The 25,403-nt window shown below is 42.5% G+C and overlaps 1 protein-coding gene across 1 annotated transcript in view; it reads left to right on the top strand.

Annotated features, from left to right (window-relative positions):
* Window positions 1-13,609, top strand: part of LY86 (lymphocyte antigen 86) — an 87,038-nt gene extending 73,429 nt beyond the window's left edge. The window contains exons 4-5 of the mRNA XM_006864133.1: window positions 4,556-4,608; window positions 13,526-13,609. Of these exons, the coding sequence (XP_006864195.1) occupies window positions 4,556-4,608; window positions 13,526-13,609 (137 nt within the window). The remainder of the gene's footprint in view (window positions 1-4,555; window positions 4,609-13,525) is intronic.
* Window positions 13,610-25,403: the final 11,794 nt, after the last annotated feature.

Below are 25,403 nucleotides of genomic sequence, written 5' to 3'. Positions count from 1 at the left end.
TGTAATGAAACAAGTTATGTGAATTGTTGAATGTGAAACTGTTGATGTGCCCTGTAAACTTTCACTCAATCCACAATAAAAACCTTAAATTAAAACAAACAAACAAACAAAAACCCTATGAAACCCAGTTCTACTCTGACACGCATGGGGCTACTGTCACTTTGAATAGACTCAAGCACAACTGATAACTGGTCATTCGAGGAAACAGGAGGAAAAGCCAGTGACGGACATCTCCAGGAGCTGGTTATTACTAAGAGGACTAACACTCCACCCTCTAGGACCCTAGGGAAGTATAGAATGTCCTTCAGAATTGTCCTTCTGAAAGAAGGCTGCTGGTCTAGGCTGAGGATTTCCAGAGGCCATTTCCCCGCCTTCCTGGGAGCCTGCCTCAGTGACTGCAGAAAGAGTGGTGGAGTAGGGCCGTGCTGGGGGGCGAGATGCCAGCACTGGTGATGAACCAGGTCTGAGCTGTAGTGAGTTCACTGGGGAGTGGAGGGTTGACGATAGGCCTGACTTAACCTGAGGATCCCAACCTGCACTTTCCAGAAACCATGGAAACCATGAGCCCTTAGATCCCCACAGACTCCACTCAGTCAACTCCATCTCCTATCTACTAGCTGGTACACTCTTCCAGGTCCCCAACCCTAGGCAGGCTTATGATTATTTTCCATCAGCCAACTGCAACCCCAAGCACTGTCTTGGAGTTGGTTCAGACTCCTAGTGACTCTATGGGACAGAGAAGAGCTGAGTCAGGTGTGGCACTGTTGGATGAGCACTGGTTAAACTCACCAGCTGCTCTTGGAAACCTTATACAGGGTCACTATGAAATGGTAGCGACTTGACGAAACCTAACAACACCACCAAATCTTTCTAGGAGCAGACAGCCTTATCCTTCTGTGGAACCCACCGGCCTTCCAGTTACAGCAGATGAGCGTTTCTACCAAGGCACAACCAGGGCTCCTTTTACATCAGCAGTCCTAATAAAACTAAGTTCCCGCCACCAACCACCAGCTTGGGAGAATGGGGTGGAGATGGGGAAGGTGCAGGGTCTTGGCCAGGCGTGGGTCTCTACGGAATGACCAGAATGACCAGAAACAGGCAGAGAAGTAAAGACTATATTTGAAACTCACTACACTGAAGGAGCTCTGGTAGTGTAGTGGTTACGAATCGGACTGTGAACCGCAAGGTCAACAGTTTGAAACTACCAGCTGTTCCACGGGAGAAAGATGAGGCTTTCTGCTCCCGTAAACATTTCGAGCCTCAGAAACCCTGTACAGGGTCGCTATGAGTCGGTTCCGACTCCACTGCACATAACAACAACAACACTGAAGGAAAGGAGCTCTAATAGTGTAGTGGGTTAGAAGTTGGGTTGCTAACAGCAGGGTCAGCAGTTCAAATGTATCAGCCGCTCCGTGGGAGAAAGATGTGGGCTTCTGCTCCTGTAAAGATTTAAAGTGTCAGAGAAACTATACAGGGTCACCAAGAGTGAAAAACCTACTCCTCGGCACATAACCACCACCGCGACAATGAAGGAGCCCAGCTGACACAATGGTTAAGAAACCGGCTGCTAACCAGAGGGTCAAATCCACCGGGATACGAGACCTGGAGATGAGTTTCTGTAAAGATTACAGCCTAGGAAACCCTAGGGACAGATCTACCCTGTCACATCAGGTCTCTATGACTGGGAATAGACTCACGTACACACAGCTCCAATAAAATGAAGGAAGGCTCTCCCTCCTTCTCCGGAGACAGAGACTCCATGTTCTGACTCTGCCTGAAATACTCTCCCACATCCAGCTCCCACGGCCTCCAGTCTGTCCTGCAGGCACCGGCTCCCACCTCGATGCTTCAGGAGCCTTGGCAGACTGAGAGCACCCTCCCACTTGATACTAACAGTCTCTGCTGCTTCACTGGAGGGCAAGACCAGGGCTCATCTTCTGTGTTCAACACTGACTCCCAGACAGCACACGGCCTGGCGTGGAGGAAAGGGGCTCAGTAAGGGCAGAGTCCTGGTGTGGTCCTGTAGGATAGCACTGGACTGACTGCAAGTTTGGTTTGAACTGCAGTGGTTGGTGGTTCAAATTCACCAGCCGCTCCTAGGAAACCCTATACAGGGTCTCTATGAGTCCAAACAACAGGGGCTAAGTAAAGGAATCAAGGGTCTTTTTTTTTTTTTCCTTTCAGTTTTTCTTCTGAGTATACTCATTGTAACTGTTTTTGGATAAATCCATCCCAGTTGTGTCACTAGCTTCAGTCTAGCAGGCTCTGACGCCTGGTGACCCCCTGGGCAACAAAAGGCAGCATGCCCTGTCCTGTGCCTGCTCAGTGATCACTGCTGTATTTCAGCTCACTGTCACAGTAGTACCTTCAAACCTAAGGACTCATCTTCTAGCACAGTGTCAGACAATATTCTTTTGTGATACTTAGTCTCTGGAAGTACATCACCCATTTCTTCCTACTCTGCCTGAGCCTGAAAGTTCTGCTGAAAGCTGTCGCCCATGACTGACCCTGCTAGTATTTAAAATACTGAAGGCATAGATAGCATCTAGCATCACAGCGATAGCAAGTGTAACAACTTAACAGAAGGGTACTGATGATGTTTTTGTGATAGATTTGGGAGACTGAAGAGAATTCCTCTAAGATACGGCCAGGGCTAAAGAACAGCCAGAATACTACCTAATAGAACTTGTACAGTAAGCACATGCTTGCCTGTATCTGCACTGGTTACTGAGAACAAACTGGCTCCTGGTCTCACCTCGGTCTCATCTTAAACCCTCTGGGACCTTTAATTTCAACAATTTAAAACCAACGCGCCTTCTAAAAAGACACAGCATGCCAACCACACAAAGATCTGGGTCAAAACTGACAATTTACCAGAAACAACTTGATGTGTTCTGAACCAGGGAGGTTTATTTCTTTAATCTGCCACATATTAAACACTGATAACAATTTCAACTGAAGGGAAGGAAGAAGTGGGTGCAAATATAGTGGGGCTCTTTTTATAGTCCTGGAGTGTGAGAATGTTAATTAAAGGAATCTCAGAACCAGAGAGGATCTGAGAAAAGAAGGAGTGAGAATTTAATTTTAGGTGTTGTTTCATCAGGGTGAAAAGAAAAGAAAAGAAAAAAAACAGTTTCTGAGTTACTTGAGGCAAATCTCAGAAACTTCATGGGCCCTGAAAAAGCTCCCATTGAAACTGTAAAGTGTAAAAGACCTATTTAATGAAAAATTCTCACCCCAGAAAAGAACTTGTTAATAGTGAGGAGCACAAATTAGCAAATCTGAAAGCATTAAATGAGCATAACAAAATGTTAGATATCCAAATGGTACTCTTCAAAGTACCAAATTCATCCATTTTTTATAAGAGTTAGAGGAGGAAAAAAAGGTGCAGCTACAACTTAGCAGTTGTGCATATTGGTTTGGCAGAAAGACTGCAAAGCTAATGTCTTTTGTGTACCTCAGCATTTAGCAAGTGAGTGCCCACTGAATTACCTTCTGCATGTCCTGGTGAATAATTAACTAATTGTCACTGTTTCCACCCCTACTAGAGATTTCATTCTGCTCATTCCTTGCTTCCATCAACTGTTTCTGCCTCAAACATTCATCCTCTCCCAGGTCACTCTGGACACTGTCATCTCTAGCCAGAATACTGTACCATTTCTGAAATGTCCATGTCACCAAACCCTTCCAGCTCACCTATTCTTCTTTGCAATAAATTCTTCATTTCAGTAATGAAGACTCCATTCAAGCAAGCTCACCATTGTTTTCCCTACAAATTACCCCCTCTGCCTTCATTTTCATTCTGACCTTCTTTAGATTCAATGGTTTGTTGTTATCATCTTCCTCTTGCATGCATCCTTAAAGCTTTGCCTTTCTCTTTATCACTTTTATCCTGCAAAACTCCAGGACATCTACTCTCTTGATTCTTGTGTCAGAGCTACGGAATTTTGCTAAGAAAATCTAGATCAAGGCTGACTGGATGGTTAAGTGCTGTTGAATTGGTTCTGACTCATAGCAAACCTTAGGGTTTCTGAGGAGCAGCTAGTGGGTTTGAACTGCTGAGCTTACGGTTAGAATTCCAGTGTTTATCCTTCAGTGACACACCAGGAGTCTGAGGCTAACTGGAGTTTCTTTAAATCCGTGACCACTAACCTTAAAAAAAAAAACAAAAACAGAGCCCTGGTATGGCAATGTAAGATAAGCACAGGACTGCTAACCACAAGGTCAGAAGGTCAAACCCATGAGCTACTCTCAGACACCCTAAGCAGGGTCACTATGAGTCGGAACCAGCTCCACGGCATACAACAGTAACAACAATCTAAAAGAAGAAAGAACAACACTCAATACTAACCAATAATCATAAACCAAAAAGAAAATCCAAAGTCATTGCCATCAGGTTCACTTCTACTCTAGTGATCCTATATAGGTTTGCTGTTGTTGTTGTTAAGTGTTGTCGAGTTGGTTCTGACCCATAGCAGTCCTGTATATAGTTTCCAAGGAGCAGCTGGAATATATATATGTATATGTATACTTCTTTCTTTCTTTTGTTTTTCAGAACAGTTTTACTATTCTGGCCCTGTCAATAATGCTGAATTAGAAATCCCTAAGGTAAGGCTTTATTGTTCTATTTTGTTTCATTACTTAATTATTATATTGATGGACTTCTTGAAGAAGAAAAGAAAAGGAGGAGAAGAAAGAGTAAAAAGAGGGAAGAGGAGGAGGAGACAAGAATTAAACAGTTTTAAATGTTTTACAGAACTTCCTTAAGAAAATCCTCCCAGTAAGGACTTTAATAAAGCTGTAACCTCTGATATGGCACCTAGTACATGTTGTTGTTCATTGCCAACAAGTTGGTTCTAATTCATGTTATTGCTGTTATTAAGTGCTGTCCAATCGGTTCTGACTCTTAGGGAGTGGTGGGTTTGAACTGCCAACCTTGTGGTTCACAGTCCAGTGCTTATCCTACAGCACCACACCTGGAGACCTAACATATATGGGTACTTATACATGCTTGATACTCTGGTTTTAACCTTTCTGTATTTAACATTTTATACTCCATTCAATCTTTGGGATCCTCTGAATAGAAAGTCCCCACTGAAAGGATGACTGGGTTCCTTGTCTAACAGGGTAGTGGTGTCCTCAGAAACTCTATGTGACAGGCACTGCTTGGGAGTCACATGGTGCTGTAATAATGCTTCAAGAAGGCTGACAGCGTAGGGAAAAGAGGATTCACAAACCACAATGTAGCAAATGTCCTCCAAGTTCCTGTCCCTGCACCATCCAGGGGTGCAACCAAGTCAACCAAATGACCCTGACCTGAGTGCTCACAGGCAAAGCTTACAGCTAAGAGTAGAATTTCCCAGGTATTCGCTTTTGTTCAAGATAATGTGACTTCACTAAATGGCTGGATTCTAGTAGCAAAGACAAAGTAATAGTTTCAGTATATGTCCCTCAAGGAGCCCTGCTGCTCCAGTGTGCTGTCAAATCAGGTCCAACTCATGGCGACCAAGTACGAGTTCAAAGCTCAGCAGTCCGAATCTACCAACTTTCTAATCTACCAGAAGGATGAGGCTCTCTGCTCCCTTAAAGATTTACAGCCTCAGAGACCCTAAGAGTTGAAACTGTCTTCATGGTGCATAACTATCACCACCACCACCAAATCCTTATGGGAGCAGAAGAAAGTTTCATCTTTCTCCCAAGAGTGGCTGGTAGATTTGAACTGCTGACCTTGTGGTGTGCAATCCAATGCATAACCCATTATGTTGATTATCACAAGGTCAGCAGCTTAAACCCACCAGCTTCCCCATAGGAGAAAGATGACACTTTGCTCTCATAAAAGATTTACCTCCTGGGAAATACTCTACAGGGTCACTATGAGTCAGGAGCAGCTTGATAAAAGTGGGCTTGTTTAGGGGGTTGATATTCCTGAGAGGCTCTGAAGAAACAACATTAAAAGAATCACAAAAATATAACAGTTCATATTTTTGTTTACTTCTGGTTTTACCCTTTCAGTCCTCTAAAAGTTGTATGTAACTCTAGAAAGGCAGCTCTTCCATAAAGAGTCTCTTTAATATAACATCTATGCTCTTGTAAGAGTCCTGGTGTGGTGCTGTGGGTTAATGCGCTGGACTGTAAGGTCAATTGAAACTGCAAAGTCGGTGGTTCAAGCTCACCATCAGCTCCTTGGAAACCCTATACAGGGTTGCTATGGGCCTGAACCAATTCGGTAGCACTTAACAACAACAACAATTCTCTTGTATGTTTTCTTTCTGTAGCAGCCTCGGGGTTCCTATGTTTAAAGTGCCACCTCTCTCAACAATTTAGAATTCTCACTAGGCTAAGAACGTCACTGGGATTCTTCTCCAGAGTTCCCTTCTCTGATCTCCTAGCATATAAGAATTTTGTAAAGAAGTAAAATTCAGAATTCCTTCACTTCTACAAATACACAGTGTGGGTCAAAGTTCTCCTAGGCAGTATTTTTTAAAAAAGAAAATCTTTGTAATTTGAATGTTTTCCATTTTCTTTCTGACTCCCTCCTCCTCAGCTATAGCCTATTATAGTTGTTAGTTACCATCCAGTCTGACTCATAATGACCTCTTGTACAACAGAATGAAACATTGTCTGGTCCTGCACCATTTTCATCACCACTGATACATTAGAGTCCATTGTGGTTACCATGTGGTGCCTTCAAACTGAGGGAATTCATCTTTTGGGACTCGTTGTTATTAGGTGCCGTCAAGTTGGTTCCAACTCATAGCAACCCTATGCACAGCAGAACGAAACACTCCCTGGTCCTGTACATCCTCACAATTGTTATGTTTGAGACCATTGCTGTTGTCACTGGGTCAATTCATTTCAATGAGAGTCTTCCTTGTTTTTGATGACCCTCCACTTCACCAAGCATGATGTCCCTCAGAGACTGGTACTTCCTGATAGCATGTATGAAGTATGAAAGGCAAAATCTCATCTTCCTGACTTGTAAGGACTAGAACTTCTCCAACACATTATTTGTTAGTTCTTCTAGCAGTCCGTGATACTTTCAATATTCTCCTCCAACACCATAATTCAAATGCATCGATTCTTCTACAGTCTACCTTATTTATTGTCCAAGTTTCATATGCATATGAGGTTATTAGAAATACCATGACTTGGGTCAGGCACACCTTAATTTAAATGCATTGATTCTTCTAAGATCTGCTTTATTTATTGTCCAAGTTTCACATGCATATGAAGCAATTGAAAAAAATGCCATGACTAGGGTCAGGTGCCCCATAACTAATATATTTTCTCTTCAACATTTAAAAAGGTCTTATGCAGCAGATTTGCCTAATGCAATACATTGTTTGATTTCATGACTGTTGATTTCTTTTTTTTTTCTTTCAAAATATTTATTTCAAATAGAAACCTACATAATGTAGTATGTATGGACAAAAAGGCTGTCACATGTAAGAAAGTTAATTCAGAAAACTTTGAGGAATATACACGTTTAGTTATCAAAGTATAAAAACTAAAAATATTTTTACATTAGGCACTTTAATGGAAAACAGGTGTATCCTACTCAAGTACAAAGCCCAAAGCAGTCACCACCCATGAAGCGTTCATTTTCTTCTCTCTATATATTCACACAAGGAGCTCTGGTAGTGTAGTGGTTAGGAATTGGGCTGCTAACCTCTCAAGGTCAGCAGTTCAAAACTAGCAGCTATTCTGCAGGAGAAAGATGAGGCTTTCTGCTCCTGTAAAGATCTGCAGCCTTGGAAACCCTGTGCAGGGTCCCTGTGAGTCGGAACCGACTCCATGGTACCTAAGAACAACAATGTATACTCACACACATGCAGCCCTTACACAATGAGCATATACATGTTTATCAGGAACTGCACCGTAGAAATCCATATATTTTTATTTCTATTACTCTTACAGTATGAACTGATCAGAAAACTGTTCAGAAACTCCAACCACGCCACACTCACCCCATGATTTCTTTTCTTCAGAATGCCATTCATGGCGCGCATCAACCCTTGGGAAATATCTAAATCATTTGTACAAAAGTAAGAATGAGCTCAGATCAGATTACTTGAGAGGCATAGTTCCACTCCTGTTGCTGTTGAGTCAATTCCTAATCAAGGTGACCCCACATGTTACAGAGTAGAACTGCCTCATTGGGTTTCCTAGGCTGAAATCTTGATAAGAGCAAACCTCCAAGGAATAGCTGGTGGATTCGAACCACTGACCCTTTGGCCAGCAGCCAAGCGCTTACCCACGTAGTTATTAATATATGTAGAAATGATTTGTAATTTGATCGTCTGAGCATCCGTTCTGAATGTTCTGTGAAAGCTGACCCTAACTGATTGCAATCCATGTTGACACAAACCTTCTCTGTGTCCTAAAGAGCAGTCAAAAGGAGAAAGGAAAGTAAAAGTTGAGTTCTTTTACTCACGAATGGGACACTGACCACCCTGCCAGCCCAACAGAACATTCAAAGGGTCCTGGCTGGGCTGTTGCCAAGAAGACAAGTGAAAGTGGGTCCCAGAGCAGGATAGGGTTGGAAGAAAGACACCGTTAATGATTTATTTAGGTAAGGAGGACTCAACTTTCCCTGAAGGGTCACCAAGGGAATGCAGATTTTTCCCATGGAGGCCTCTGCTCCCTTGGTATCTCTCTTCTAAGTGCATCAAACGCTCCCTGCACTTGCCCCCTGGACCACTTCCCACAGGGTCTTCTACCTCCTGGCAATGAAGTGTAGAGGGCTCCATCTCTTCCTTTCCTTCTTCCTCGTCGTCTGAATCAGACTCATGGTTGTAGAAATGAATCTGTGGCTTGCACTGGGAAACTGGCCTGCACTTCCCCCTTCCCCCGCCCCCCAGAACTCTGCAGGTATTCTTAGCTCTTTGAAATGGGTAAATAAAGTCTTAAAGGATGCTAAAACCCAAAGACCCCTCTAGATCCAAAAGTTTGTTGGTCCCCCGCCCCCCAGAACTCTGCAGGTATTCTTAGCTCTTTGAAATGGGTGAATAAAGTCTTAAAGGATGCTAAAACCCAAAGACCCCTCTAGATCCAAAAGTTTGTTGGTCACCCCCAGGCTCAAGCTGTCTTCCAGTTCTCATCAGTTCAGCATCTCCAGATGTGAGATTCCAAGGTCACCAAGGTGTGGCCCCTCAGGACCGTCCACCAGGCAGTGGCATCAGTGTCCATGCACCTCTTGGGCTCCTGCCACCTCCTCAGGTTTCATAGTGCCTAGGGAGCCCGCGATCCTCCAGCTGTACCAACAACTGCAGCTGCGCCTTTCTCGCTCAGGCCCAGGAGTGAACCATCTGTTGATTTCTTGAGTGCTGATTGTACATCCAAGCAAAATGAAGTCTTGGACTACTTCATCTTCATTCATTTCTCCACTTATCACAGTACCATTTACTGATCCAGTTGTAAGGGCTTTTGTTTTCTTTACGTTGAGGTTCAATCTATATTGAAAACTGGAGTCTTTGATCTATCTCTTCATCAGTATTTTAAGTCCTCTTCACTTTCAGCAAGCAAGGTTGTTTCTTAGATTTCCTCCAACCCTGATGCCACATTCTTCTTCATATTCCAGCTTCTTGGGTTATTTGCTCAGCATACAGATTGAATAAGTATGGTGTAAGGATACACCCTGGTACACAACTTTCCTGATTTTCAATCAATCAGTATCCCTTTGTTCTGTTCTTACAACTGCCTCTTCATCTAGATACAAGCTCCTCATGAACACAAATATGTGTTCTGGAATACCCAGAACTATATTATACAATTATTTTCTTGTGATCCAAAAGGTTTTGTTCAGCTAATGTTGAGAAGTAGATCACTAGCCTTTCTTCCTAGTCTGTCTTAGTCTGGAAGCTTTCCTGTAATCTGACCACCCTAGGTGGCCCTGCTGGGGTCTGAAGTATCAGTGACAGCATTTCCAACATCATTGTAATATACAAGTCAGTACAGTATGACAAACTAGCAAACGAGTGGTGCCTTCTCCCTACTGAAGTGTCATTTAACATTTGCAAACAGTTGATTTTCATTTTGCTTTCATGGCTTTGAAAGAACAAACACTTACTAACAATTGCAATGAAATAAAGCAGATAATTGCTTCTTAGAAGCATAGCATCCTTTTGAAGAAAAATTTACCAGAAGTGTAAAAATACTTTATTGCAATCACCTAAGACAGAGGTTTGTTGTTGTTAAGTGCCATCAAGTCGGTTTCGACCCACAGCGACCCTGTATAGGGTTTCCGAGGAGTGACTGGTGAGCTTGAACCACCAACCTTGCAGTTTTAATGGCTTTGCAGTCTGGCGCATTAACCCATAGAGCCACACCAGGACTCCTGGTGGGGAACCTTTTTTCTGGCAAAATTTGTAACATCATTCACAGACCATACAAAATTATCAACTTAAAAATCAGCCTGCCATATTTGGTCAAACTTTTCATGAACTCATCCCTAATGTGATAGCTGGAGTCCTGGTGTGGCACTGTGGTTAATGTGCTGGACTGCAAGGTCAGTTTGAATCTCAAGGTTCAAGATCACTAACTGCTCCTCCGAAACCCTATATAGAGTCACTATGAGTTGGAACCAACTCAATGACACTTAACAACAACAAATGTGATGGATGAAACTACAGTTACCTTGGAAGGGCCAGATCAAATGATTTCCTGGGCTGGACATTCTCCACCCCTGACCTAAGACATTTTGGGGAAATGCAGTCGGAGGCATTTTTTTTAATATGATAATCAAGGAGACATTGCCCAGAGTGAGAGCAGAGAGGGTGGTATGATCTCCTGACTCTGTGCACGTGTAGCTGAAGGGTCTTCAGGACTTTGTCTGAACCTCCCACCTCAAGCCTTCCTGAGGCCCTAGCCGATGAAGCCTGCCAAGTACTGCGGACCTGCCTCCCAACCTGCTGAGCCCTGGACAGACCTGACAGGGTACACAGTCTAGGTGAGGCACACCATATATGCAGCAAGGCAGCTGGGGACCTGAATCCAAGCATTGTTGTTAAGTGCCATTGAGTCAGTTCTGACCCCAAGAGACCCTGAACAGGGTTTCCGAGGCTGTAAACCTTTACGGGAGCAGAACCTTTTTCTCCTGTGGAGCAGCTGGTAGTTTCGAACTGTTGACCTTGTGGTTCACAGCCCGATTTGTAACCACTACGCTACCAGAGCTCCCAGCATAGACACCCCATATTGGCAACATACCAGCGACAGCAGCCCAGGCCTTTCTGGCCGCCAACCAGCTGGCACACAGAGACTTGGCTTCCATAATATGGGACGGAGACACTGCCAAGTCTTTGTGTTTAAAAGACCTTCCCATGTTCTTCCCTCAAACTAACCCCCCAGAGTTGAGCTCTGGGAAGATAGCAGCCCCTGTTTGGTCAGAAGCATTTCCAGTCAGCACTAAGTCTCCAGTCTCTAGATATCTACTTCTCTTTAACAAATCCAGCACCCTGTCCCAGAATGGATGTCCTGCCTCGAACCCTGCACTTTCCTCTGACAACTGTTTTCTGAATTAGAAATTAGAGATCCTTTGGGCTCCCAACCTTCATAGGCGACAACAGCCTGAACCACAAAATTACCAAATTCCATTTTCTCCTTGTCCAGAGAAAGGTGGCGGCTATCATTGTTGGTAGTCTGTATCTCTGGTTCTGCTACCACATGCCCACAGACTGGCACAGTTGCCTAACTCCTCCCCCTTCTTAAACCTCAGTGTGGATGCCATCTAATCCACATCTATGCTCTCTTCCCTTCAAACACTGCCTTTCTTCCTAAACTCATAAGCAATGAAGCAAAATTTCATTTGGAGTTCTGTAAATGTATAGGGAATATGCTTAAATGCACAGGAAGAGTTAAAAGAAAGTTAATTTCTTATTATTATTGTTATTAAACACAGAATCCAATACAACTGTGAGTTGACTTTTACCCATCATTAATTCTCTAACTTTCACACTGGTTTGGTTAAATCCCTAACACTTCTGATGAAATTATAACTGCTCACTATCAAAAATCAGACTTAGGGGAGTCTATAGATGTACAGCATCTGTCCATTGATTGATGCCTTAAGGTTATTCTTATCAATCCTCAACTGAAAGCATGGGTCTCCCCCATACAATTTGCAATGTTGGGGAATCCATACTCGCAATGACCTGCTAATTGCTAGAAAGTTGTTCTTTCCTAACAAAAGCTCTTACTTGGGCAACTTCTAACCAGTGATCTTATTCCTGTCCTCAGACTTCCTACAAAATAAATCCCTTTCCTCTTTTGTGTGGCAGGTGGTTCAAAGTTTTTCTAGGATTTCCTTGTGCCTTCCCCACCCTTTTCACCCCTCTACTCTTCTGCCCCCTACCTCTCTCCCCCCACAAATAGCAGTGTATTTTCACTTCCGGATCTGGGAGTCAGCAAACCCACATACCTACAATGTGGATTGTAGCCACAGCCTCCTCTTTGCTCTTGATTCTGCCATCCTCTCCTTAGCATGTTCTTGCAACACAGCAGCTGCATCAACACCTGCACAAAACAGCTCACATCTCTTCCAATCTCTTTGAGAGCCACATCCGTTCAGAGTGGAGGCCAGAGTCCTCTGTGGGGCCCACGACCCACTCTGCCCTTTACAGCACTGCCCTTGTCTCCCCTCACTCCTCTCAGGGTGAGGCCTCTTTGCTGTTCCTCAGAGACAGACAGGTCCATGTGCTGGGACACAGCCCCCATGCCTGCAGCAACTTGAGATCTGGATCCAAATGCTACCTTCTCAGCAGGGCTTGCTTTGAACTCTCTACTTAAGATTGCAAATCAGAACCAGTCCATCCCACTATCTGCTATACTCTGCTCCTCAGAAACCCTAAACAGGGTCACTAGGAGTCAGAATGGACTCCAAACCCCTTAACAACAGCAACATACCATGGTGTTTGATTATAACGCATGATTGTCTCTCTTTCCCTCCACAGGGCAGGGGTTTGTGTGCCTTGTTCTCTTTTCCCCCCAGAATATACAATGATATCTCACATACAGAAAACCACCAGTTGTCACTGACTCGACTCCAATTCATGGTGTCGAATGGATCAGAGGAGAGCTGTGCACCATAAGGTTTTCAATGGTGGATTTTTTGGAAGTACTTTGCCAGGCCTTTCTTTCAAGGTGCCTCAGGTAGACTTGAACCATCCACCTGTCAGTTAGCAGTCGAATGTGTTAACTGTTTTTATCACCCAGGTACTTCTGAGTATAAACCAAACTATCAAACCAGTTGCCTTGGAGTCAGTTCTGACTCATGGTAGATCTGACTCGCAGTAGATCTGTGTTCCAGAAGGTTTTCAAGGCTGTGACCTTTCTGAAGCAGATCACCAGGGCTTTCTTTTGAGGTACCTCTGGGTTGATTCAAACTGCTAACCTTAGAGTTCGTAGTCACACTGTTACCAGTTTGCACCACCCAGGGACACCTGTATATAGAAGGTGCTCAGTACATATTTATTCCTTGGTTGATTGCCTAATGGGCGTGTGCCTAATGCTCCCCCTCTGTCTCTGGCAGGGAGAATACGAGGTCTTGCTGAAACTGTATAATGAACGCCGCTCCATCTTGGCCTGTGCCAATGCCACTGTCATTTGCTACTAATGGTGTCCCGCAGTCCAACAGCACTCTGTCTTGTGGAAATGGAAGCATCTCAAACTGAACACGTGGTGGAAGAACAAAGCATGTTCACCAAAGAGCTTAGGTTAATCTAAACTCCCAAACCCAACCTCCCCAGATTCCACAGATACAATTAAACCCCTAAGATTACTGAAGTTTAATGAGATCATGTTGATCTGTAAGTAGTGGCAAAGGTCAATCATCCTTTACTAATTGGTCACCTCACGCACACCTCAGGAGTCCTGCTCCACAGTCACCAAGAATAAAGAAAGCTGACCCACCCCTACTGATTGTAGTTTGTTCCAAGAATCTCAGCACTGTTTTATTGCAAATGTAATTTCCTCCAGACACAAATGCCTGGTGTTGGCATAGCACACCCAGTCCTGAGATGTTCTGAATGAAAACCTAAAAAGGAGGGATCTGAGAAGGTGGGACATTTTGTCCCCAAGCTCCTGGACCACTATGAATGAGAAGTGATGAAACCTGGTGTACAGTGTTATTGGTCAGGTATTGTATACATGTGTAGGGAAAGATATTTGCTTTAAGGATTGACTCATGCAATTGTAGGGGCTGGTCACTCTGAATGCCACAGGGCAGATAGCAAGCTTGAAACTCCAGCTGAAATTCTGTCACAATCCTAAGGTCAGATTCCTTCTCTTGGAAGCCTCAGTTTTTAGTCTTCAAATGATTGGATTAGGTCCACCCACATCACTGAGGGTAATCTCTTAGAGGCAACTGATCATAAATGTTAATCACATCAGCAAAATATCTTCAGAGCAACATTTAGACCAGTGTTCAACCACACTGGGCACCAGAACTGAGTCAAATGGACACAAAATTAGCTATCACAAAGAGTGGCATCAAAATCGCACTTGAAATGAAATCTTAAGGCCAAACACTCAATTCACCTTCATAATGAAGAGCATGACTATGTCAGACTCAGCACACAATGGCTCTCATTCATTCATTCATTCAGTGAAATATTTCAGTTCTTAGGACATATTGTGTGCAAACCAATGTTGCTGCCTTCATTGCCTTACAGTTCCCTAAAATATTCAAAAGCTGCACATCCACCAGTGAACACATTGAAAGAACATGTTCATTGGACGAACATGTTCACTGGATGAACGTGTTCACTGGATGAATGTGTACGTATATGAATATTCAGAGACACACCATCTTTAGAGCCCTCAGTAAAAGGCAGAAGGCCTCTCCAGAGACAGTTCCAACAGCTCCCCACCTCTTCTCCCAAGCTGGGCAGAATCACACAGAAGGCACTGGAACCTCTCCATCCTCCTGTGCCCTCCTCCCACCCTCCCTCCAGCATCTCTGAACCAAGAGTCTGCCCTCTTCCTCCTGCTAAAGGGCTGGACTCAAGTAAGTGGATTGATTTTATTATTTATAGGCCATTTCTATTCATAAATGTATATGGCCATATCAAAAGGGGGGACAGTTTTAAAACTTGAATTGCTTTTAATTACTTTGACTGCTTCAAATAACAAACACACATACACAAACTCTTTGCCATTGCATTGATTCATACTCATAGTGGTCCCATGTGTGTAGAGTAGAACTGCTCTGTGGGGTTTTCAAGGCTGTGACCACCAGGTCTGTCTAATGAGATTTCTCTGGGCGAGTTCAAACTGCCAACCATTGGTTAGTATCTAAGCACTTAACCATTTGCATCACTGAGGGATTCACTGACCACTCTGAATAGCAGGTAATAAAAATGTGTGGAGAATCAAAATGTCCAAACCAGCATCTGAGATTTTCTGCATTATGGGGAGACACAATTACAGCAGTGTTCTTCATGCTTGAGAGAAAAGCCTTGTTGTGTCTATACCTCAAAACACAGAAGGGTTGGAGATACCACTATGCGCACACGTAAGCAAGGTGGATTTCTGAATCAGAACTGACTCCACAGCACTTTACAACAGCAAACTGCACTCAGCTGACTCTTTTCAGTAAGCATCTCTGCAGCTAGCTAAGGTCCTGGGTAGACTCTGTGTCAGCCCTTGGGTGGTGCAAATGGTTAATGCTCTGCTGTCAACCAAAAGGTTGGAGGTTTGAATCTATCCAAAGATGCCTCTGAAGAAAGACCTGGAGATCTACTTGCAAAAACTGAGCCACTGAAAACCCTAAGGAGCAACTTCTACTCTGACACACATGGGGGTGCCAGGAGTCAGAGGAAATTGCTGTAGACTCTGTGTCCTCTGTCAGCTTGGGACAGTTGTCACAGCCTTCCAAGGACATGTGCAAAAAATGTGGCACTAAGCTCACTTTTTATTTTCTAAAACCCAGTTGCTTCCCTTTCCCTTTTTCTCCCATCTTAAAAGTGATTGAAATGTGTATAAGAGATAGAAAGAAAAACACAGAGATTCTACAGGCATGGTCTCCACGAGGATTCCCATATACAGGATAACGTCAGCCATGTTTGAGCACACATTAGTTTCACTAGATGCGTGATCCCCCAAATATGTCCTCAGGGTCCTTAAGTTTCATCATCAGATTCACTCTTGCAAGTTTAAAATGTGCTTCAAAGGAGGACAGTCAAAACTATTATCAATTTTTACCAATCTAGCAAATCAAGTGTGACTACCACTCCAGAAACCAGGGGCATTTGAAAGACAGGTGGACAAACCTCGACCAAGTTTCTAAGGCCACCTACCTGTGGGGATGCTGGATGGGTGATGGGAGGGAGAGAGTACACACACTAACAATGTTCTAAAGAACCTAAATTCTCTCCACATCTCATTCAGAGATTACTGTTTCAGAACTACCATCAAGCAACCTAAATATTTCTCTATAAATTTGCTTGAAAACAAAAATCAGTTTTGTTAAAGGCTATGCTATATCTTCAAAACCAAAGAATGCTGCAAATCATCCAGCTCTACTCTTCTTGTTGTCCACAGGTCCTCCTTTAACTGTTGAGGGAAATTCCCATCCCTATATATATAATTTATAAAATATATTTTTGATGGAAATTCCAGTGCCCAGTGGAAGCTTTATTAGGTAAAGGTCCAGGCTGAATGTTAAAAAAGATTAAGGGCAATATAGTCACATCACTTAGAATGTTCTTGGCTTTTAGTAAGAGAGAACCCATCTCAATCTGACTTAAGCACAAGGACTCACTGGTTCTGGGGACAGCTAAGCCCTGAGGAACTCAGACTTCAGCTTTGATTTGTTACAAAGGGTCATGCTGTTGTCAACCCTTCCATTTCTTTTCAGTACTTTCTCCTTGGTTCCCCCTGTATACTGACTTCACTCTCAGACAGGTTTTCAGCAATTGTAGGCCTCACAGCTACACTGCCCAAAGTATAATGGTATTATCTCCAACCCTGCTGTTCATTCTGATTGGACTGGCTCAAGTCACATGTCCTTTCACATGTCAATTACCTTGGCCTACACTGATTGACTTAGCTCCACATGTGATTTAGGAGTCAGTTTCACAAGTACCAAATGTGTCCTGTAGAGGAAACAGGAACAGTTAAAAAGGAATAAAAAAAGTAAAAGAAAATAAGATTCTGGGAGTGGAGAGCCTGGAGCCTGGAATTAGGTCAGTTTTTGACTTCTAATTCTCCCCTAGCTGTTAAAGGGGTGTATTGGTTTCCTAGTGTAAGAAATTCTCAAGATGGTCCATCTTTAGAAATAAAGGGAGCATGAGATTGCTAGACCAGATGTAGTTTTTTGATTTACACCCAGGGGTATGTGAGCAGGATGAACTGGGGGAGGAGGGAAAGAAATCTGTTGTAGGACTAGGAACTTTAAATAAGAATACAGTCATTAAGGCAATGGGTTCCATCCCTGGCTAGATTGTGAACCCCACACTAACTGGGGGATGGGCTCTCAAAACAGGGGACTAAATTTTATTGTGAGCCAGCCATGCATCACATCTTCCCATGTCTACTGGGTTGGGTGCCTGATTTTGCAAAATCAAATAAAGAAAACCTCACTCTCATTAAAATGAGCACAGATTGGATTTCTTGAGTGTTTGTTGGTAAGCACCTGTGATAACTCATCAATGACCTCATAACCAAAAGGAACCGAAGCAGTATCCAGAGTATCAACAACATTTCTCACACTCGGGCTGCAGGAACAAAGTACCACAAACTGGATGGCTGAAAACGGCCAAAGTTTATTCTTACTTGGCTCTGGAGAGTAGACATCTGAAATCAAGGTGTCTGCAGGGTCATGCGCCTACTGAAGACTCTGAGGGAGAGTCTGTCCAGACCTGTCTCAGGGCTCTTTGTGGGTGACAGCAGTTCTTGTATTTTCTTGACTTGTTGTTGTTGTTGTGCCATCAAGTCAGTTCTGACTCATAGCGACCTTGTCAAGGATTTTTGAGGAGAAGCTGGTAGGCTTAAACTACTGGTCTTTTGCTTAGTAGGACAGTGCTTTTCCTGCAGCCCCACACCAGAACTCCAGCTGTTTCACTTCAGTCTCTTCCTCCATCATCATCCGGCCTTCTACTGTGTGTCTCAGTATCCAAATCCCCTCTTGTTATAAAAACATCAGTCATGTTGGATTAGGAGCCACTGTATCCAGTATGGCCTCATCGTAACTTGATTACATCTGCAAAGACTCTCTTTTCAAATAAGGTCAAAACCACAAGTCTGCGGCACAGTGGTTAAACACTCACTACTAACAGATGGTTGGTGCTTTAAACCTACCAGCCACCCCGAGGGAGAACGATGTGGCAGTTTGAGTCCATAAAGATTGACAACCTAGGAAATGCTGTGTGGTGGTACCACTGTGTCCTACAGCGTTGCTGTGACTTGGATTCCACTTGATGGCATTGGGTATGGTTTATTCAAACCAATACACTGAGCAAAAGATTCAACTTCTCTATTCATCACTGTCTTCATCTGTAAATGCCAACTACAAAAAATACTGACTTTATAAAGATACTGTGAGAATCAAATGAGGAAATGCAAGTGGTAAGCTTAGAACAGGGGCTGGCATGTAACTTAATAAAAGTGAGTGATTATTATGTGAGGGTGGGTGTTATGCAGAGCTAAAGGCCTGCTTCCAATTGATGGCTCCCATCTCTCCTACCTCATGGGAGTAAAACAATGCAGGCCTCCCACATAGCAAACAATCCTAAACACCCAACCCTTACCCACAAGCCCACACTTACTTCCCAGCACTGAAATGGTTCCTTGTGACCTTGGTTTCTTGTCAGTTTTACTGGTTTCGTTAGTCCAGACATAGAGGCATGTTTGCTATGTTGCTGTAGGATAAGCACTGGAATACCAACAGCAAGTTCAAACCTACTCCTTGGAAACCCTATACAGATTCATTATAACAACAACAATGCTCAGATCATGAATGCTGAAGAGAATGTCAAGGAAGCATTCAGGGATCAGTTTCCCCAAAACAGAAATGTTGTGTAACCAGGTCAAGAGGGCTATGAAAGAAAATGATGTGTGTGTGTGTTTCACTAAACTTGTTTCCTGCAAAAAAAAAAAAAAAAAAGACACACATCCAAGACGTGAAGAACTAAATGTAACATCTGCAAAGTTAACAATTACGTCTGCCTTCAAAAAAAGTACCCCAAAATAGCTAGCGAGAGAACTGACAGGACCACATCCTAGTTCCACTTAGGCTTGTTAGGAGCGGGAGGCTGTCTTCACAGCCAGTCCATTCCAGGTTTGAATCTGGCTGTCTTTTTCCCAGTCAGCAAAACAAGTTCCTCTAATTGCCCAGCCATTTCATCCAGCAAACGGAGACCCATAGAAATGAGAAGAGCTGCATTTCATCTCGAGTTTGGAAATAACTTATAGTCCTGTTTTTCAGCATTCCTTTGAAAATTCAGAACTGACCCCTTCAGCTGCCTTCAAATGTACCAGCCTGAATTGTTTCCTGACCTCTCACTCATCTTTCTCTTAAAATGCTGTGGTAAAGTCAAATTCTGTCCTCCCATATCATCAGCTTCTCACTCCTAACGAAAAGAGTATGGGCACCGATGTTGCTGCAGCTGGAAGCAATGACTGCTTCTTCCAACCTATACTTCTCTGGATTCCCAGAGACCCAAATAAGAATGGGGAGAGATAAAACAAGATGCCATGTGTACCTCTGCCATTGTATCGTTACTTTTCTTCCACTGAGAAGTAGTGGAAGGGATCATATGATCAGAGGGATGCCACAAGGTTTACATATGAGGATAAACCAAAAACATTAAAACGTGTGAGTATGACAACACCTGATAAGGCAGAGAAATAACAGCAGCCATAATTTTTAAAAAGCTTTACTTGAACATTTTCAATACACCAGGCATTCTGGTAAGTACTTTACTTGCCTCTCAATATTTAATAACAATCTTCTAGGCAGGTAATATGGAACACTGGTGTGGCTCTGTGGGTTAATGTGCTGGACTGCAAGGTTGATTTGAATTGCAAGATCGGCAGTTCAAGCTCATCAGTTGCTTCTCAAAAACCCTTTACAGGGTCACTATGAGTTGGAACCAACTCAATGGCACTTAACAACAACAACAGGTAGGTAGTATGATGTCTTATAGAAGAGGAAGTTGTGTTTAGACATGTTGGGTAATGGGCCCAAAGCTATATGGGCTCATGAACACTAATATGGTGAGTCAGTGAGGTGGGATTCCAGTCTCTCTGGAATCCTGTTCTTTAACCAGACTCTGCCTTGACAATTTGGTTGTTGTTGTTAAGTGCCATTGAGCTGGTCTGACTCATAGTGATCCTGCGCAGGATTTCCAAGGAGCAACTTGTGGGTTTGAACTGTTGACCTTGTGTATTACAGTCCAGTGTTGATCCTATAGTGTCACACCAGGAAACTACGTAATAGGAAATATCTTACATTTTTAGTTGTGAACTTGCAGAATTTAACTGAACCAGGACATAGACTAAAAATAAAGATAGTCTATAAAGGGTTTAGACTTCTGGTGTGGTGCTATAGGATAAGCACTGGACTGTGAGCCACAAAGTGGGTGGTTCAAACCCACCAGCTGCTCCTTGGAAACCCTTTGCAGGGTCGCTATGAGTTGGAACTAACTCAACAACACTTAACAAAAACAACAACAATACAAAGGGTTTGGGAATAGTGATGGTTCATTGGTGGAATTCTCGCCTTTCATAGATCAAGACAAATGGAGAAAAGATTGATATTATTTGTTGGTCCAATATATTGGAAGCAGGCCATACCCCTGAAGAAACATCCTTTTTAATTGATTGTTCATAGCAGATTTAATCACGGGGGATTACTACATTTTAACTGTCAAGACACAAAGAATTTTGGTCCAGTCAAGTTGAAAAAATACCTTAACTATCACACTGCCCTCCTGTGATGCCTGGTGTTAAGACTCCTCTTTGGGACCCCCATAGCACCCTCTACTTGCCTTGACCAGAGCACTCACCATATTCTACTGTGCTTGTCTATTTCTGCATTTGTTGTTCTCACTAGGACATAAGCAACTTACATACAGAACCTGATTCTTCTGTACCCCTGACTGAATGCCCAGCACTTACTTTAATATGTGTACTGAATTAATGCCAAAAGGAAAACAAAACCACATTGATTGTGTGTCTATGGTCTAGTCAACATAGCCATGTGGATATTTTTTTTCTTAATCTTTATAGCAATCCTGTGAAACATATAGTATAATTGCCATTTTTATAATATATGGACATTGAGACTCAAAGAGAGACCACAGGACAGTCATTGATGAAGCCAGGTTTAGTACCATGTGAATTCAAAACTGACAAGAAGTAGAGCATGATGGTATGGGGTACAGGTAGACCTCAGTTCATGTCCTGCATCTACCACTCAGGTCACATGGCCTCCACTCAGCCGCTATAAAGAGAAAAAAAAAACAGTCCTGGTGTGGCACTGTGGGTTAATGTGCCAGACTGCAAAGCTGTTTGAACTGCAAGGTCAGCGGTTCAAGCTCAGAAACCTTGTATAGGGTCGCTATGGGTCAGATCCAACTCGACGGCATTTAACAACAACAACATGTCTGTGTCATTGGAAATATGATGTAAACAAAAACAATTACCACAGAATGTCTCTTTTTGTCACAGAGAATGACAAAAATTCATTGATAGCATACCATAGTACCCAACACAGTCTTCCTAAGAAGCACTCATAGGCACAGAACCAGAAGTTAGAAAGGGCCATAAGTCCTTGATGTATCTCTGAGGAGGATGAGTCTTTTTTATAAAGTCCACCTGTTGTTTTATTTATGAAGAAGCCATCTGCTTCCTTTTCCACAGTCCCCTCCTCCAGTAGCTCTCTGCTCAGACTCAATATTCTGATCCAAACAGGGATCTTCTGGAGCAGCTGTCTAATCCATACATTTCCTCTTTCATAGTACCCCAGTGCCAAGAGCGCTCTCCATCTGTTCTTTCCTTGTTTTTGTCCCTATTGTCAGGAAAGATCTTTCACAGACAGGTAACAATGGGGCTACTTAAGAGCAGCCACAAATCATAGAAATGCTGGAGAAGTGACTTCTATCAAAGGATACCCTAGGTAAGAAAAGAACTGACTAGTGAGTACTTAAAAATCTTCAAGAAAAGAAAATCCATAATTTTGTGGAAGTGGACAGTCTGAAGATTCCCCACATCTAACCCAACCCCCTCTTTCTTTTTTCCTTTCTACTTACATTGTCTTAAACTTGAGTTGTTAGATGCCATCGAGTCAATTCAGACTCATAGTGACTCTATATAGGGTTTCCAAGAAGTGACTGGTAGGTTTAAACTGCTGACCTTGAGGTAAGCAGTCCAGTGCTTACCATAACTACAGCACCACATCAAAACTTGAGAGCAAAATGCTATTGGAAGACGTATATCCATGTTGAGTCTCAACTCCATCATTTTCAGTGTGCGTGACCTTAGGTAAGAGACTTATTTTTTCTATGCCTCAGCTTTTCATCTGTAAAATGGGATACTAGTATCTGTCTCATGAATCATTGTGTGGAATATGCAACTGTCAAACTTGGTAGTCACCCAGTAAATATTATTTCTTCTTTCCTTCCTTTAGTACTATACGTTAGTTTAACTGTTTGCATGAAAACAAGCACATAGTATCATACTGAACATTAGAACAATTTACCAAATTTTAAACATAGACAAAAAGAAAATGTGGACCTTCAATTCACAAATGATCTTATATATTAAAAAATAGAAATGAGTTCATTCTGATTCTATTTTCCTTAGTGGGCAAGGAAAAGAAAATGTACTCCTGCATATTTAATACTTGGCATACACATCCCAATAACCTAACATTTTTTAAAAAGCACTCAGTGTTATATAAGTCTATATTCAGATTTCTTTGATCCTGAAATTTTGGCAAGTATTGATAAAATAATAAAAACATCTTCAACAGTATTGTTTAAATTTTTCTCAAGATGCTTTGTTCTTTGTAAGGGTAACAATCTCTTTAACTGAGTCTGAAACAAGTTCAACTGAACTCTTTTAATGGGATAGGAAAATAATCTATTAAAGAAATACAGAGTGAATGCCATGGCCCTCTTGTCTTCATAATATTGAAAGGGTTTCTTTCTTTCTCTCTTTTTCCTGTGGAAAAAGGAGCCTAGATTGCAAATTAAACAAACTAATTTGCCCAAATACCCCCAAATATTACAGAGAAGATGACAGTTTACGACGAATCCAAGACTTTGTTGAACACATTAATCCCAAAGTATGAGAGATGAAGTTTGGCCATCCTGGTCTTTCAAGCTTAGGTTGGTCTAAATTGTCAAGTTAAGTACAGATGGCAAACAAACAAACAAACAGGCTGCCCCCAACATGCCACGCACTGTCTTGTCATCTAAGCGAGGTTTTCCTTCTTTTTCCTTTCAAGTTTCCTATTTCAGTCCATTTCTCAGTATCTCTTTGAAGGCTCAGTTCCCCCATACATCTGCTGATAGAGATTTTCCTCCCTATTAAGTGACCTCTCCTCAGAATTCCTAGGCAGCACAAGGTGATGTGCATGATATTTGCTCTTATGAAGGGAAACCCCCAGAGCTCCAATTCTTAGTTTAGACAATAAATCCAGATCACTTACATACAGTTTCTTATGTCATATTTGTGGCCCTGGAAAATTAAATTTATTTTTTAAGCACTTCCAATTTCTAGTTACTGGATCTATTCTCTCTTCATAGTTGAAAACAAGAACACAGTCTCTCTAAAGCAGTTCAGTAGGCATGTACACAAGCTAACAGAAAATCCATTGAAAAGAACAAGCAGGGGCTGGGCATAGGCAGAGACAGGGCCCAGTTCCAGGAGTTTCAAGGACCCTCAGAGCCCTCCTAAAACACAGGTGGGAGCAGAGCGGATCCTCTCAAGCTATGGAGAAAAGACGGGATATCGAGACTGCTACATGAGACTCAGCTGTTGACATGGCTTCATACCGGGCTACAGGTAAGACTCCTGGTGTGGTGCTGTAGGAACAGCATTGGACTGCTAACCACAAAAGTCAGTGATTCAAACCCACCAGCTGCTCTTTGGAAACCCTGTACAGGGTCACTATGAATCAGAACTGACTCAGCCCCACGAAACCACTAACAACATGGAAGAAGGAAAAATCAAGTTCTGAGATGGAAAACCAATAAGTCTTTAAAGGTGGTTTGCAAATTTGCCAATAAAAAGATCATTTGAAGCACTCAACACAAAGTTTGGCACATATTATAGTCAGTGCTCAACAGCAATAGCTATCACTGCTCTATTGTTATTACTAAAACATCTTGGGAAATAAGTCCAATCCAGATGAGGAGAATGGTTTAGGATTGAACTCAAGAACTATATGTTCTAATTAAGGTACCAAGAAAGACCCACTAGTGTGTCTTCATGGAGTTTAGACAAAGGGAGGCAAAAGAATAGGAATGTGTGTCTCTGGGAGAATGACCCAGAGAAGAATCTGCATCTATGTGGCAAGTGTGATGAAGTTTTCTAATTCCATGCTCATTAAGCAGGCTCTTGATTGGTTCTTTATATGGACAAATCTGCAAAGGCAGATAAGGATAGGAGGATCTATCCTTCTATACAATGGGAAGTGGAGTCATGGCATGCGTTTCAACCCAGTCAGGGATCAGTTACCTAACTTTGGATATGTTTTTTTACCTGTCTGGGTATCAGTTTTCTGCATTAAATAACCTCAAATATCTCTTTGTCCCTAACGTTCCATAACTTTTAGGATCCTGACTTACTGGCAGTTAGATTTTTCATAGTGACACATTAAATTCAGCATTGTCTTTTATCAATTCACCTTTTCTGAAATTACTATGAACACTTCATCTTCTCTGATCCTGGCTATTCTAGGGTTAAATGTTAGTTTCTGGACTTACCAGCCTGAGAGTAAATCCCCATCTAATGGAGAAGCCCCTAAAGGTGTATGGATTGATTTGTTTCTCCTCAAAATGTGTTGAAATCCTAACCCCTGTACCTATAAATATTTTCTTTTGTCCTATTAATGAGACCACACCAGTTTAGGGTGGATCCTAAACTTATTCACTTCTGAGTTATAAAAAGACCAGAATAGATACAGAGATACACACAAAAGGGAGAGGAAGGCAACAGATGCATCCATAAGCCCACGACAACTGACAGCTACTAGAAGAAGGCATAGACAAGAGCCCACCTTCCTAAACCCACACATAGAATCAGACTTCTAATCTCCTTAACTGAGAAAATCAGTTTCTACTATTTAAAAACCTTCCACTTGTGATCAGTATTTCTCATACATTAGCAGCAGGAAACTGAGACAAATGTCCAGTCATTCTGTCTTTACATTTCTTACAGCCTAGTTTCAATCTACAAAC

The sequence above is a fragment of the Chrysochloris asiatica genome, unplaced genomic scaffold (assembly GCF_000296735.1).
Source record: "Chrysochloris asiatica unplaced genomic scaffold, ChrAsi1.0 scaffold00060, whole genome shotgun sequence".
Classification (NCBI taxonomy): domain Eukaryota; kingdom Metazoa; phylum Chordata; class Mammalia; order Afrosoricida; family Chrysochloridae; genus Chrysochloris; species Chrysochloris asiatica.
This window is presented reverse-complemented; position numbering and strand designations above follow the sequence as displayed.